The following is a 16,927-nucleotide window of genomic DNA, read 5'->3' as shown; positions in this document are numbered from 1 at the left end:
TTTAATTGTGTGAGGTCAATCATGAATATAAGATGAAGTTCCTGACCTTGTCTTTCTAAATAAGATATGACTAAGGTCAGTTTTATGTTTGTCTGAAGTAAAGTTATCGGTGCCAATTCCTATTGTATTGTTCTATAATATTGCCTCTCAGTAGCCTTTAGAATACCCAACTTTTACAGTGCTGCTCCCCCTAACGTATTTTGTGTCACTGTCTCTTATTAACGTAATTTGTCCAAACCTACTTGATTGGGATTCACTACTTTATGCCCTGAGCAGTGTCTCAATATCAAGGAGATATCAAGGTTGACAGTCCCGATATATCTTTGGAATTAAACGTGTGTATGGTTAGCAAACCGTGTTCATTGCGGTTCTATGGTTTGTTGAGTGCAAGAGTGTTCGTACTGTATTCCTCCAAACTGGGTCTGGAAATCAGAATAGGGAGGCTCTCCTGGAATTATTTCCCAGACTCCTAAAGATTATGAATCATCACCTCTATACTTCTTTTGCCTCTAAACTCTCTCTCTCTCTCTCTCTCTCTCTCTCTCTCTCTCTCTCTCTCTCTCTCTCTCTCTCTCTCTCTCTCTCTCTCTCTCTCTCTCTCTCCAATATGTTCAGAATTTTATTCTTTATATTTTAATGATTATATCACTTTTTGTCAAGCATCAGCCCTTGATCACCTACCCCAGCCAATCCCAGTCCTCTCACTGCACTCCTGTAAAAAAAAAAAATTGCAGTCCGGCAACCCTACGCTACTTTGCCCTGTAGCGGGTACTGCCAATCGAGAGAGAGAGAGAGAGAGAGAGAGAGAGAGAGAGAGAGAGAGAGAGAGAGAGAGAGAGAGAGAACGGATTTTAATCAAAGTGAAAAATCTAGTTTTGGGTGAGATGGCCATGTCGTCCTGATGGAAGGGTTCCTGAAGGTAGCCTTCTAAGGGATATTTGCTACTGTGATACTCCCATAAAATTAAAACCAAAGGTCTCCAGGATTCCAACTCCAGGCACGAGTATCCAATAAAGGATATCATATAAAATCAGGGGATGTATTTTTAGATACGACACATGGCAATCTTCACCCCGAATAGATTTAACATTTTGATGTAAGGCGGAAGAGTAGCAAAAAGGAAGGAGTGCCGTTCTAAGTACCCGGTGGATCCCCTTCCTTACTATTACTGTGACTCCATTCCTATTCTTGCCGTTAAGCAGAAATAGCCACAGATAAAGTAATTTTGGGAGGGAACAGCAAAAAAAAAAAGTGGGGGGGGGGGGGGGGGTTCCATCAGGACAACATGGCCATCTCACCCAAAAACAGATTTTTCACTTTGATCAAAATCCGTTTTTCGGGCTCAGGCCATGTCATGCTGATGGAAGTATGCTAGAGAAATGTCTTGAAATTACTATTAGTTGTGGGTTTGTGTATGTGCCTTCTACCATGAATAGATTCTCCTTATCTGGTCTACTAGACCTATTTGTGGAAATCCAATGATCTCTCACGCATACCAAACCTGAAGCCAGCTTAGTGCATCCTGGCCCCCAGCAGAGAAATGTTGATGTCGACAATAAGGATTCAAGGTTTGTATTTCCCATTGGAACAAAAATGGTAGAGTTTGAAACGTACCCTGTTAACTTACCTTAAGGACCTAAGGTCATGATTATTCATTTAGGAAAATAATATTGTGACTTCAAGAACCTAAACACCATAAAAGGTTTTGGTAAAACTCTAACATACTTTATTAGCTTATAACTGAGGTAGCAGTAATAAGACGCAAATACAGTTTAAGTATTTTATTAGGCAACTAGATGATCAAAATGTAATTACAACAAAGTATGTATCTAATCCAGCATACAATACATAAAACACATATTTTCTCATATAGAAAAAATATACATAAATAAATTATCAAAATAATGCCACTCAATGGAGATATGAAAACCAAATATATCTGACATAGTCAGATGTTCGGAAATGCATAAAACACCGTAACACAAACGTCCACTCGGCACTGGTGTATCGATCAGATATGCACCTACTCAGAACAGTGCGTCAATAGTAGTTATGATCTGCACAAGTGGGTATGTATACCCACACACCCGAAGCACTGTAAAGGTTTAATCACACTACCAGCTGCCACCAAAAAAAGGTTTTATCTCTTGTACTTGCTTCATGTAATGTTTATAGAAGACCCTGGATGACTTCCACCCAGTGTACAAGTGGAGTCTCTCAAAGTCCATATGCTGAAAGAAGTTCAGCGAAGAAGCAACTTTCCTCGGATCGTGACCCGCGGGTGTACTGTCAGGATCCGCCTTGCGAATATAGTAGGTGAACTTCGCTCTCTGTTGTTTTAAAGATAGGTTCGATCATGAGGTTTCGCCTCTGAAGAGCTGTCCTCCCTTGAAGTTTAAAGTTCTTTGAAGATAGACCTTAAGACACTCTACTGGACACAGAGAGGCATCTTCCTTCAATGGGCAGATTCTCCAAGGACCCCACCTCTTGGTGGGTAGCTCATTCTTAGCTACAAAGGCAGGATCGGGAAACAAATTCAGTTCTCCTGAGTCCAGAAACTGGATATGGCCTTCATCTCTAGATAAGGCCACTATTTCACTAACTCTAGCCCCTCAGGTTATTGCAAACAGAAAGATAACTTTCTGCGTCAAATCCTTTAGAATACAATTCTCATTATCCAGGTTCGAAGCATAGTGCAAGACTTTGTCCAAAGACCACGTGATGGGGTTTGGTGGGGCTGTAGGCTTTGAGTCTAGCACATGCTTTCGGAATCTTATTAAAGATTTCACCTGAGAGGTCCACCTCGAAAGCATACAGAAGTGGTCTAGCCAGGACTGACTTACAAGAAGTAATTGTAGTAGAGGCCAGGCCTTGCTCATGGAGGTGTATGAAGAATGCAAGACCGAAGTCAAGTCTATCGATATTTCTGTCGGTTTCCTTTCTTTCACAAAGGTCACCCATTTCTTCCATGACGATTCGTACTGTCTCCTAGTAGAACATGACTTGTACTCTTCGATGAAGTCAACACTATCCCTTGAGATTCCAAACATTTTGCTCGCCGCTAAGGCGAGAAAATCATGAGATGCAGGTTGCTGGTTCTCGAGGATGAAGCGTAGACAGTCGACTTCTGGACCAGTTGGGACAGCACTGGATTCGGCAGTGGGAGCAACTTCAGATTCAACTCTAGGAATAGAGGAAACCAATTGCTCTTGGGCCACTTGGGGGCTACCACCCCTGCCGTCCCTCTGAAGGTTCTTAGCTTGTCGAGGACTTTTAGCAGGAAATTGGTTGGTGGAAACAGGTGAATGTAATTCGACCTGTTCCAGTCTAGAGACATGGCATCCATCGCTTCTGCTTGAGGGTCCAGGTAAGGGGCTACATAAAAAGATAGTTTCTTGTTGTCGCTCGTTACGAAGAGGTCGGTCTGCAGTTCTAGGACTTTTCCCAAGATGAAGGAGAATGAGTCTGCATCCAGGGACCATTCTGTCTCTATGAGCTTTCGCCTGGATAGAGCGTCCGCCGTCACATTGTAGATCCCTTGTAGATGAACTACTGATAAGTGCCATCTCTTCTTACTTGCCAGGTAGAAGATGACTAACATCACATGGTTGATGTGAGGTGATCTCGAGCCTTGTCGATTTAGACACTTTACTATCACCTCGTTGTCCAGGACCAACCTGATGTGGGTTGATCTGTGAAGAGATAGTCTCTTCAACATCAGGAACACTACCATAGCTTCCAAAATGTTGATATGAAATTTTCTGAACTGGCACGACCAAGTCCCTTGCACCTTCCTGTCGTGAGAATGACCTCCCCATCCTTCCAAGGAGGCATCCGTATGGATCACTACCGATGGTTGTGGTGGTTGCAGGGGAACTATCCGTGCAAGACTCTTGACTGTGGACCACAGCTTTAAGTGTCTGCACAACAAGGCCGGAGTCAACCTTAGTTGATCTCTTCAAGCTTTCGATGCGTATTTCCTCCAGACTCCTGACGCATCTTTTAAACATGCCTTTAGCACTGGGTCTGTCACTGCTGCGAACTGTAGAGAGCCCAAGACTCTCTCCTGTTGGCATCTTGAAATCCTCTTGTAACAGATTAGTCTCCTGACAGGCCCCGCTATCTCTCTCCTCTTCTTGGATGGAATGGAGAGGTGGTGTGACTTTAAGTTCCATTGGCTTCCCAACCACTGGAACTGTTCAGCTGAAGTGAGACAAGACTTCTTGTGGTTGATCTTGAAGCCTAAGTGTTCTAGAAACTGGATCACTTTTTGAGCTGCCTGCAGACAAATAAGCTTGGATGCTGCCCATACCAACCAATCGTTAAAGTAAGCTACCACTTGAATACCTTCGGTGCGTAGCTATTGAACGACTGTGTCTGCTAGCTTGGTGAATATAATTGGGACTATATTCAGTCCAAAGGGCATTGCTCTGAAGACAAACTTCTTCTGTAGTCTGAATCTTAGGTAGGGCGAGAAGAGGCGACTCATCGGGAGATGCCAGTAAGCATCTGCCAGGACTATTGAGACCGTGAACGTCCCTTTTGGCAGAAGGGTCCTTATGTGTTGCAGAGTAAGCATCCGGAACTTGTTGCTCTCGATGAACTTATTGAGTGGAGACAAGTTTAGAATGACTCTGAGTTTGTCTGAGTCTTTCTTTGGAACACAAAACAGCCTTCCCTGGAACTTGATGGACTTCACTTTCCTTATCACCTCCTTAGTCAAGAGTTCCGAGATATATTCTTCTAACAAGGTGGTGGAGTGTTGGAAGAATTCTGGAAAACACGGCGGAGTTTTGCTCCATTTCTACCCAAGTCCATTCATAATTAGGCTGTGGGCCCAGGGATCGAAAGTCCAGCGATCCCGAAAATGATGGAGTCTGCCCCCTACCAGAAACCCCTCATTGCTTGGGGGATCCTGCAGGCTTACCTCCGTGACCATGTCCTCCTTGGCCCTGAGAGAAATTACCTCTTGGAGAACCTCTCCTGGAACCTCTTCCTTTCTGGCTGGGACAAAAGGAAGTCGACTGCTTTTCAAAGATATGGTTGAAAACAGGTGACTGAGTTACCAGGTGCCGAGGGACCATCTGGAAGGTGGTCTGAGGCACTATGGTCATGGTTATGGTGGGAACTTTCGCAGGTCTTCGAGGTCTCCTTGCCCTCTTGTTCTTGGGTTGGGGACCTCCCTCCATAGAAGATTTCCTCTTCGAGGGCATAGCCCATTTTTGGAGAAGGTTCCTGATCTCCATCGCTACCCTCGCAATGACCTCTTGGACCAGATCTTGTTGAAAGAGGTCTTTACCCCAGATGCTCGAGGTAATCAATTTCCGTGGTTCGTGCTGAATAGTCGCTGCAGCCTGGACGAACTCTCTGCAAGCTCTCCTCGCCCTGAGGAAAGCATAAAAGTCCTTCACAAGTGTACCTATGTGAGACTTGGCCAGGAAAAGGAAGATTTCTGGGGCATAATGCTTGCTCACACTTAGTTCTAAGCAGTTCTGATGAGAGAGAGAGGCTGCAAGTCTCTCCTTCGACTCCTGTTCCTTCTTCAGAAGAAGGTCTGGCCACTTAGGAAGGTTTTTATTGAACTGCCGTCCAGCAATCTCTGTGTCTAATTTGGAGATGGAGAAGGTTAGGTGGACATCCTTCCACTTTCCTTCACTAGTAGGCAGTGCGAGGGAGAATGGTTTGCATTCTTCCAAAGTCGGGCAGGGTTTTCCCTTGTCGGCAGCCTTGACGACAGAGTCGAACGCTTTCTCTGTAAATGAAAAAGAGATCGAGGAAGGGGCAAGAAAAGTAGCGTGCTTCTTGCTCAGTGCTGAAACTTTTGTATTGGTATAGCCCAATCCCTTCAGGGTCTTCAGAAGGATGGTCTGCGCCTTATTGTGTTCAAACACGATGACCTCCTTAAGGACCGTTTCTTCTCGGGTTGCACTCTCGTCCCACAGTCTCACATAGCACTTGGGATAAGCAGAGAATCTAGGCCAGAACTCAAGGTCTTCAATAGGTCTGGATCCCAGCTTCTCAAAGACGAACAGTTTCCCATCCATCATGGGCATGTGCTCCGCATACCTCCAGGGATTGGTTTTGGCGCAATGAGGAAGATCGGACACTCTAAGAGGCTTCTTAGATGTGCCCTTGGTGGTCCGAAGACAGTTAATCTTCTCCTACATGGTCCTTTGCTACTTTCTGAACGACTCCTGCATGGCCTTCTGCTCCTGTTGGAATGACTCCATCATGAGTTTAGGAGACGCCAAAATCTCATCACTCGCACTGGCCTGAGCAACAGGTTGTGGAGTCGGTGCAAAGGATGTCGATGGTAACGACTGGTATGCGGCCAAAGCAAACTGGGGGTCTTCTGTCGCTGCCGAAAGGGATTCCTCTTCCTCCATGAGGGGAAGATCCTTGTCCTCTTCAGGGATGCCGTGCAGCAGGTCTTGTTCTGTGTCAGAGGACACTTCTGACATCCTCTCTTGCTGGATGTCCATGTCCTCTATGGTCCTATTGGCGTCAGAGTCAACCTTCAGCTGGATGAAGGGAGATTTAAGCTGTTCATGGGACACCACCGCGCTAGGAAGAGCCTTGGGGAACAATATACGCCTCAGGGAGTCGTTCGGTAGGTATGGTCCCGGGAAGTTTTTCTGGAACCCCCTTACCCACTTGCGAAGGGTATCCCTCACCGTGTCCCTAGTCTCTAGGGTAACTAAAGGGGCTTCGCCGAAGCTGTTGGTTAAAAGAGTCAAGCAGATGGTGCAGCGTTTCAGGTTCCAATACTTCAGGACTCCTGTGATGGTGCAGCAGGGGGCATGAGACCTACACTTCGTGTGGCCACTGAAGTCCCTCCCCTTGTGGTTGCAGAACACCGCTCCACATTTCTCCCTAGGATCATCCTGTAAAGAAGGAGAAGACTTCAATGAGTATAACATCTTGTATCTCAGGGATATATAAAGCAAGCATTATATAATAACAATAGTAATCACTATTGTATATGGTAACTTAGGATAGTAAGCTTGAAGGGAAATAATAAAATACACATATCCCAGTGTATTCTCTTCCCAGACTATTGCTGAGACCTCCGTCTGTATTAATACTAAGTTTCCCTTATAGGGAAGGTTACAAGGGAGAGTAACTCTAGAAACTAGAATTGGTGTTAGTAAGTAATTTATACCAACATCAACCACCTGTAGTATTGTATTAATACAGATCGGGTATTGTAAATCCCAGATGATCAAAGAAAACCATCTGGATGTTGAGGGATTACTCAACCTCAATAAAAGAGTGTTATCTCTACAATCGTCTACGATAGGAAACACAGGATATGTTGGAAAACATATATACCACCGTATAATTATACTCAGTAGACTGCCGGCAGTAGGTTAGTACCTGACAGTGCTAACCAAAAGAAAGAGAGAAAGATTAAAGAAGGAGGGTTTCCCACTATTATGAATGAACATAATAGTGGGAAGTATCAGAAAACTATATGTCCAATTACAATCTACCTTCTAGAGTGAAAGTTCCAATGGAAGGGGGAAGAATCTGGCAGATTCTGGCTGCCATCCATCTGCATACTAGCCTGCCGCCGGCAATAGAGCCGGCGGCTAAAGAATGCAAATGGCAACTCAAGAGAGAGCTGAGGACTTTCAAAGTATATCAGGTTTCATGCCGACGGCCGTCAGAAGACGTCTCAGCCCTCCCTCATTCTCATCAACTTTCTATCAAGGAAGGAAAGTCAGGGAGAAGGCAGCAGTGAGACGAAGGATCTAACTACTGCCGACAGAACGCCTCCCGGTACCGCAACCGGGGTGATTGTCAGAGTACCACCGAAAGAATCTTGTGACGACACGCCGTCACAAGACGTCAGAGTTCATTGTTGTAAGAGGCGGTGGTAGGCCATGTCACCCTCCTCAAAACAATGAGCTGGGAAGTAGGACTACTCGTGCTGATGACGCTGCCGTCGGCAAGACAAGTGCACCCTGAGTATGTTACTGTCTGTCTCAAAGCCGGAGGCAGGAAGAACATCGTTCTACTTGACAGCAACGAGGACAGACAGCGACGGCCACCTAAGCCGGTGGCACAACTCAGGGAGGGAAGGAAGAGATTAGCCTCTTCTCTCAGAGAGAGGACCATTATCACAACTATCTGGAATACTCCATAGATTCGAGAGAATATATAAACTCATCAGAATCGAATAGAAATGATAAGATAGAGGCTAAACAGGGGAAAACACTTTACAAACGCATAATACGAGCAAAGGTCACTCTGCTCCAGAAGGAGGGGCTCCTTCCAGAGGTGATCAAGTACCACCGGGGCTCCGGCACGAATACGTTAATGTACATACATACATACATATACCAAGGCACTTCCCCCAATTTTGGGGGGTAGCCGACATCAACAAATGAAACAAAACAAAAAAGGGGACCTCTACTCTCTACGTTCCTCCAGCCTAACAAGGGACTCAACCGAGTTCAGCTGGTACTGCTAGGGTGCCACAGCCCAGCCTCCCACATTATCCACCACAGATGAAGCTTCATAATGCTGAATCCCCTACTGCTGCTACCTCCGCAGTCATCTAAGGCATCAGAGGCAGCAGCAGGGCCTACCGGAACTGCGTCACAATCGCTCGCCATTCATTCCTATTTCTAGCACGCTCTCTTGCCTCTCTCACATCTATCCTCCTATCACCCAGAGCTTTCTTCACTCCATCCATCCACCCAAACCTTGGTCTTCCTCTTGTACTTCTCCCATCAACTCTTGCATTCATCACCTTCTTTAGCAGACAGCCATTTTCCATTCTCTCAACATGGCCAAACTACCTCAACACATTCATATCCACTCTAACTGCTAACTCATTTCTTACACCCGTTCTCACTCTCACCACTTCGTTCCTAACCCTATCTACTCGAGATACACCAGCCATACTCCTTAGACACTTCATCTCAAACACATTCAATTTCTGTCTCTCCGTCACTTTCATTCCCCACAACTCCGATCCATACATCACAGTTGGTACAATCACTTTCTCATATAGAACTCTTTTTACATTCATGCCCAACCCTCTATTTTTTACTACTCCCTTAACTACCCCCAACACTTTGCATCCTTCATTCACTCTCTGACGTACATCTGCTTCCACTCTACCATTTGCTGCAGCAACAGACCCCAAGTACTTAAACTGATCCACTTCCTCAAGTAACTCTCCATTCAACATGACATTCAACCTTACACCACCTTCCCTTCTCGTACATCTCATAACCTTACTCTTACCCACATTAACACTCAACTTCCTTCTCTCACACACTCTTCCAAATTCTGTCACTAATCGGCCAAGCTTCTCTTCTGTGTCTGCAACCAGTACAGTATCATCCGCAAACAACAACTGATTTACCTCCCATTCATGGTCATTCTCGTCTACCAGTTTTAATCCTCGTCCAAGCACTCGAGCATTCACTTCTCTCACCACTCCATCAACAAACAAACGTTAATGTAAAGTCAAATGATAACTTAAAAAGTTAAAATTCATGCATGTAATATCACATCTCATATAAATTGCCTAAATAGCTAACATGAAAGCGTATAGCTGGGAAAGGGTCGCCAGACTATCTAAATAAGATACGATAATATAATGGGGCGACAGCAGTCATGAAATGGCTGCCTCCGGCATCGGCAATGCTCACCAAAACACACTTAAATTAATGAATTTAACCGTGAAAAGTGAGACCAAAATTACACCAAGGAAAGATTGAATACTCAACTTTCCAGATGATGAAGTTGCTGATGATTGCATGATGAAATAAAATCCAAATCTTGAAAAAAAAAAAAAAAAACACCGGGCTAAGGGAGAGCACACACACTCTTAGCAGGCTACAAGAATAGGAATAGAGTCAGAGTAGTAGTAGGGAAGGGAATCCACCGGGTACCTAGAACGGCACCTCTTCCTTTCCTCCTTTTTGCCACTCTTCCCCCTTACATCGAAGTGTTAATTCTATTTGAGGTGAAGATTGCCATGTGTCGTATCTAATAATACGTCCCCTGATTTTATACGATATCCTTTATTGGATACTTGTGCCAGGAGTTGGAATCCTGGAGATCTTTGGTTTTAATTCTATGGGAGTATCACTGTAGCAAATATCCCTTAGAAGGCTACCTTTAGGAACCCTTCCATCAGCACGACATAGCCTGAGCCCAAAAATGCTTCCACTGCCCTCATGATAGTTTACACGATGTAGTTGTTGTACCGCTAGGCTGGGTGCCAGCATTAACCTGTCCTCCAGAAAGGTAGCGGTAGTTATGTGGACCTTTCATCCGGAGTGGACAGACATTATTGGCCGCAATAGTACATTTTACGTTTAGGATTTGAGAATGATTTATGCTGGTATGCAATGCTCAAGGGAATAGGAAATACTACCACTATAGTCCCACCAATCTAAAACTAAGGTTCTGGGGGAATCAAGGCAGGAAATTGGCGATGTATACCGTTGCCTTCCTTTCTGAACAAGTGACGCACTTACTATCTGATTTAGGTCAAAGACATTATCGATAGATAAACACATAGCCTACTGATACAATATAAAAGCCAACATTTTAGCATATTAAAGGAAAATAAACTTTTAATACATAAGAGACTAGTACAAGAATAAAGAAATTTGGCATACATATTTCACTGAGTTGCAGTTCTGTTCTGTTAGGATTGCCCGTGGAACATGTGTTCAACGCAGTTGTATGTATGAGCCGTGTGTAATGAAGAGTCATTTTGATGGGATCTAATAAGTAAGTTTAAGATTTATGATCAGACAAGCTATACGATTCAATGGAATGTATATGCTGTATACATGAGCCTGTTTAATTATGGATCATTTGAGAGCTAATAAGTAAGTTTGAGGTTTAAAATCAGACAAGGCACCCAGCTTGGTAGAATTATAAGCCGGCAGAAGTTTTTCTTTTTATTTTCTGGTACTAATGACAGCCTGCCAGTATACTGTTCACTGTATGTGTTGACACAGACATAATGGTAGCTCACCAACTCGCTCGCATCTACAGTCAAGCCAAAGAAAGAGCCTTCAACGTAAACCAGTATTTTCAGCAGAAGAGGCAGGAGCAGGTAATGTAAAGATCATAACCACCACAGAGAGAGAGAGAGAGAGAGAGAGAGAGAGAGAGAGAGAGAGAGAGAGAGAGAGAGAGAGAGAGCAATGAAAATTATTATCGATGATCATGATGTAAATTAATCTCCCTCACATTATGTACTTTATAACAGCATGTCATGAACACACACACATATTTCATGGCCGACAACGCACACATACAAATTTGGCGCCTCCGTGACTCAATGATCAAGTAGTGTTTGTTGGAACATAGCACAACGCATGAAGGTTTAATTCCCACATCGACTCCACCAGAACCTTAGTTTAAAGTTGGTGGATCTATAGGGAGTTATTGGGTCTTTTGACTGGCTATCATCATCATAATAGTTTGTATATATGTGTTGGTCGTAATGTCCCAATTAATGAAATTCACGCACATGTATTAAGTGGATAAATACTGGGGAGTAGGTAGGCTATGTGGTAAAATGGCAACTGTTGGGCAATGTGGAATTACTAAACATCTTGTTGCTCTGGTAGAAGCAGCGATCGCATTGACTGTCAGATTACTCCAAGGAGAAGAGAATCTCCCATCCTTGGGATTTTCTTAGTTGTACTTGTCACTGCCTCAGGTGGCATTGTCATGATTATTGTAGTGTAGTTGCCATTTGTGATTGACTTATATTGTTCATGTTCTAAGATTCAGTGTTATTTTGTGGTGTAAATTATAATTAGTATTTTTGGAATTTTTTATGAAATTTCATTTAGTAAACATTACATTAGTGTTAGTATTTCAATTGTATTCGTGGGCATAATGAGAATGCAGGCAAGACTAATTATAATAGTCTAATACCGAGAGACCTTCAAGCAACTTCTTTATGCTAGTGTGGGGGAGCAGTGCAGGATGGTGTTATGACTGACAAGTGTCGGTGGCAGTGTATAGAGAGATGGTGTATTCATTTCATTATCATGGCTAAGAATGGGCGGTCACATTGTAAGTTGAGTGGGTATACATTTTTTTGTGTGCTGTTCATTGTGCATTATTGTTATTTATTGTTCTATTACTATATGTATTATTGTTAATGTAAGATGTATTGTTATCAAATGTGATATTATTAAATGTATGGTTGTTAAATGCAGATTTGGGTTTAGGCTGTGGTGGAAAATCATGTTTGGAATTCCTATTTAACATTAGCAAAGGAAAAAAATACAGGTAGAATTAATAAAATAAGGTATAATAGTGATCAGAAAAGAAAATATTGCCCTGTCCATGATAGTGAAACTCATGAATTGAAGGATTGTATGACATTTAAGCAATGGTCAGTTAAACATCAGATGAACTTTTTAAGACAAACAAGATTTTGCTACGCCTGTCTAGAAATGGGACATTTCTCCAGGGATTGTGAGATAAGATTTCCATGTAGGATAAAGGTGAATAGAGAGGTGTGTGGTAAACATCATCATTAAATTTTACATCCTCTATTTAACAATCCAAGTTATTCAACAATTGATTCCACAAGTAACTACTTGAGTAAGAAATGTGCAATTCTGATGACTGGATTTGTTAATAGTGAAGGGAAGTCTATCCCCACGTTGTATGATGCAGGAAGTAACATTAGTTTAATTACATTTAGAACGGCAAAGAAATTGGGACTCAAAGGTATCTCTATACAATTATCTATGACTATGGTTGGTGATCACACAGAGGAGTTGGATAGCTATGTTTATGAAATATCATTGAGGGATCAAGTAGGAATGGAAAAACTTATGGAAGTTTGTGGTGTGTTTGAAATAACTGTTGCTCATCATCATATGGATTTGGGAGAAATAGCAAGACTACTGGGAGTGCAGGAGGAACAACACATTCAAAAGCTGGAGGGACATATACTGTAGAGCTGTTAATAGGATCAGATCACTGTACTTAATTGCCTCAAGTTATAAAAACTGTAGATATATTCAATTATTGTTCAATGATTTTGGACTCTACATTAGGGGTAGATTAGTTGAGAAGGAAGGTGAATAGAAGTATTATGTTCAAATTAATCATGTAAGTCCCAATGACACTACTGATTGGCATTTCAGGGCTAAACCAAACGTGAGTAAATTAGTGGAAAATTATTTCTTAGATGAAAGTTTGGGAATGCAGTGTAGACCTATCCCAAAATGTGGAGGTTGCAAACGTTGAGAATGTTCAATGAAGGGAAATTTAACTATTCAGGAAGAAAGAAAGCTCAAACTCATTGAAGATGGATTAACTTATGATGAAGAAAATTCATGCTGGATAGCTAAGTATCCTTGGATTTTTAACCGTTCTAAACTGCCATATAATTTTTCTGTGGCTTTAGCTAGATTGAAGGCTACCAAAAAAGAGACTGAAAAGGCTTGGAGCAACACAATGCACAGAATATCAAGGAAAAAAAATCAAGATATGTTGGATCGAGGGGTAGCAGAAAAATTATTGAAGTCAGAGCTGGATTACGAAGGTCCAATCTTCTACTTACCCCACAATGGAGTTTATAAGTCATATTCCTCATCAACCCCAGTGAGAATAGTATTTAATGCTGCAGCATCATATCAAGGAATATCTCTGAATGACCTACTTGCAAAGGGACCTGATGTAATGAATAACCTATTGGGAATAAAATTATGATTCAGGGAAGAAAAGATAGGCATGGTTGGTGATATTAAAAAGATGTACAGTGCTGTAAATTTTATGAAATTGTATTTAGTAAACATTATATTAGTGTTAGTATTTTAATTGTATTCGTGGACATAATGAGAATGCAGGCAAGACCAATTATAATTGTCTAATACCGAGAATCCTTCAAGCAACTCCTTATGCTAGTGTGGGGGAGCAGTGCAGGACTATGTTATGACTGACAAATTGGCGCCGTTGTAAAGGCTATGCCTCACCCCAGAACCTGAACCTGAAGTGTCGGTGCCCGGTGGCAGAGTCAGAGTTGCCAATTTAGTGATTCTGTCACTAGATCTAGAGAATTGGGATGTCATCTAGCAACATTTATTGGCCACTAGCTACAAGGAGCAAATCTTGAGATTTCCGTTAAAATCTAGCGACAAATCTGGAGAATTCTAGTAATTTTGAACTACTTACAATATTTTGTGTTATTTTTATTATTCAAAGAAAAAAAAATAAATACAACAGTGGAACGTGCCTAAATTAAGACCGTCTATATTCCCAAAATAAACATGAATACAAGAGTACACAAGTGTGATGTCACCTTCTCCCTACCATAGACGTGTAAGTCCCGTAGCACGGTAGCGATCTCGTAGGGTACATGTTCAATATTGCTTCTAAATATTTTCGTATGGATTCGTACCAATGCCCAGCCTACTTACTAGTGCTCAGTATCACGTAGTCATGACTCACGTTCGGAACTTCAGGATTAATAGTGTTTTTATAATTGCCGCTGTGTAAGATTATCTGTTATTTAGTGATATAATCAACTTATTCTTAGAAGTTTTTGATAAAGAGAGGAGCTCTTGCATGACACGGCATACACAAATATTTCACACACACACACATATATATGTGGGAAATAATTCCGGGAAAGGCCTCCCTGTTTCTGATTTCCGGACTCGAGCCTGAAGGATAGAGCGCCAACACTCTCACACTTTACAAACTAGAGAACCGCAAGGAAGACGGTTTCGCTTTCCCTACACACGTTTAAGTCCAAAGATTATTCTATACCGGGACTGTTGGCACCGATATCACCTTGATGTTCAGACGCTACTCCAGGGCGCAGAATAGTAAATCCCAATCAAGTGTGGTTCGACTGAATCAGTTACGTTAACGACAGTTTCACAAAGAGTTAGGGGGAGCAGTACTGTAAAAGTCAAAACGTCCTAAGGACCACCGGGAGGTAATACCGTAGAACATTACAATAAAGGATTGACACCGATAGCTTTAGATTGACGTAAATATAAACTTACCCTTAAGTCATATCTCACCTCATGTGATAAATCATTTAGTCATTTCAAAATGTAAAGGTCAAGTTAAAAACAGTTAATAATTTTAACCTAAAAATGGTGTTTATTTCCATAAAGTACAACAGGAATTTTCACCTAACTGACATGGGAAAAAACAGCAAAACTACCTAATTGAAATTTGAATAAAGACCGCATGGCATATGAAAAATACAAAATGCCAAGAAAATGGTAAAGTAATTAAATCGTAAATCAATAATGACTGTTGTTTTCTGGATTTTACGCATCTCGTTTTTCTTTTGTTTCCTTTGTAACCTTCATTATTATACCCTTAAATATTCATTGCTGCTAACATGTCCATCATTCCCCTGTAATGCTTTATCTTTCATGACCTCATTCCTCTGTAGATGATTTTCTCTCATTTCGTGAGCTCACAGTACATTGCTCTGACGATGCAACCGACCGTCGACAATTTTCAAAGACAGCGCTTGGTTGCGTTCTGTTCCAAATGCTCTTGAAGCTTTGGATGTTTAACCACTATTGGTTTGTATTTAAGTAACTCTTTAATTTATGTAACTCACTGATCTTAGCTTATTGCTATTTACATCTCAGTACCTATTTATGAGTCTGTTTAGCTAGGATTGTTTCCTGTGTTATTGAACATCACTAAACACCACTTAATTTTTTTGTATGTATATTAATTGTCATAAGCCAGACAGTAGGATTTCTTTATAATTACTTTCCCTTGGAGTTTCAAGAATGATCCTTGTATTTATAAAAAGCACCCTTCAGCAAACCACGTACTCATGGAAAAAAGTAGCCCAGAGAGAGAGAGAGAGAGAGAGAGAGAGAGAGAGAGAGAGAGAGAGAGAGAGAGAGAGAGAGAGAGAGAGAGAGAGAGAGTGTGTTTGTGTGTGTGTGTGTTGTTTTAAATGTAATAAACAAAAAAATTTGATAGGTTATAACACATTGGTGGTTATGTAATATCAACTGTATACTGTAGACGGTTTGAATAAGTTAAGAAATGGCATAAACGATACTTTGTTAGTGTATTCGTACACTCTCAAGAGCGGCAGCTAGACGTCAGCTGATCTAATCACAGCCAAAAGTAAAACAAAAAGAAGTCAACAATACTCGATTTTTAAAACACACCCGAAATTTAAAAACAAAAGTACACGCTTTCTTAATGTGCAATTAACTATTTAAAGAGTAGCAATTTTCTAGAATAAAATGATATTTCCCAAAAAATAGTGGTTTGCTGATGAAATTGGATGCCGTATTTTTAGCAACGATTGAAATGGATGTAAACTCGGCATAATTTTTTCGTTTCGTATTTAATTGACACTAAGAAAACTAATTTTAGTTTCTTCATCTATATGTAAGTATTGTATAACACGAGAGAGAGAGAGAGAGAGAGAGAGAGAGAGAGAGAGAGAGAGAGAGAGAGAATGAATCAGCTGTTGTAATTGAATGCCGTGTTTTTGTTTCGTGAGAATTTCATCGCCACGACTATAACAACAACATACTGTACTGAACTTTACAGTTTTATACAGACTACTGTAATTTGATAAAGTAAAATATTTGTAATACTGTAACCTATTTTATATGAAATGGGGCTATTTATTTTGTTTAAAATTTACATTTACGTATGTAAAACAACTCTCTCTCTCTCTCTCTCTCTCTCTCTCTCTCTCTCTCTCTCTCTCTCTCTCTCTCTCTCTCTCTCGTAAATTGTTTTCCTGCTTTGCTACGTATGTATGATTTTATATAGATACGGTAAATAATATTTGTAATAACATATTTTCTAAAAGCTTTTACTGTAATATCATTATTTATCACTTTCATCATGTGCGTTAAATGCCTTCGTTTGTTTACTGAGCGTACTTTATGACGCCGTCGTTTCAGGCGGC

The 16,927-nt window shown here is 41.5% G+C and overlaps 1 protein-coding gene across 1 annotated transcript; it reads left to right on the top strand.

The window, feature by feature from the left end:
- Nucleotides 1-13,266: 13,266 nt before the first annotated feature.
- On the top strand, nucleotides 13,267-13,722 carry LOC137641033 (uncharacterized). Its single transcript, XM_068373483.1, has one exon. It carries the CDS (start codon nucleotides 13,267-13,269, stop codon nucleotides 13,720-13,722), a length of 456 nt encoding a protein of 151 aa, XP_068229584.1.
- The last annotated feature ends 3,205 nt before the right edge of the window (nucleotides 13,723-16,927 follow it).

This window comes from Palaemon carinicauda, chromosome 5 (genome assembly GCF_036898095.1).
Source record: "Palaemon carinicauda isolate YSFRI2023 chromosome 5, ASM3689809v2, whole genome shotgun sequence".
NCBI lineage: Eukaryota > Metazoa > Arthropoda > Malacostraca > Decapoda > Palaemonidae > Palaemon > Palaemon carinicauda.
The sequence above is the reverse complement of the archived record's forward strand: the minus strand, read 5'-3'. Positions and strand labels throughout refer to the sequence as shown.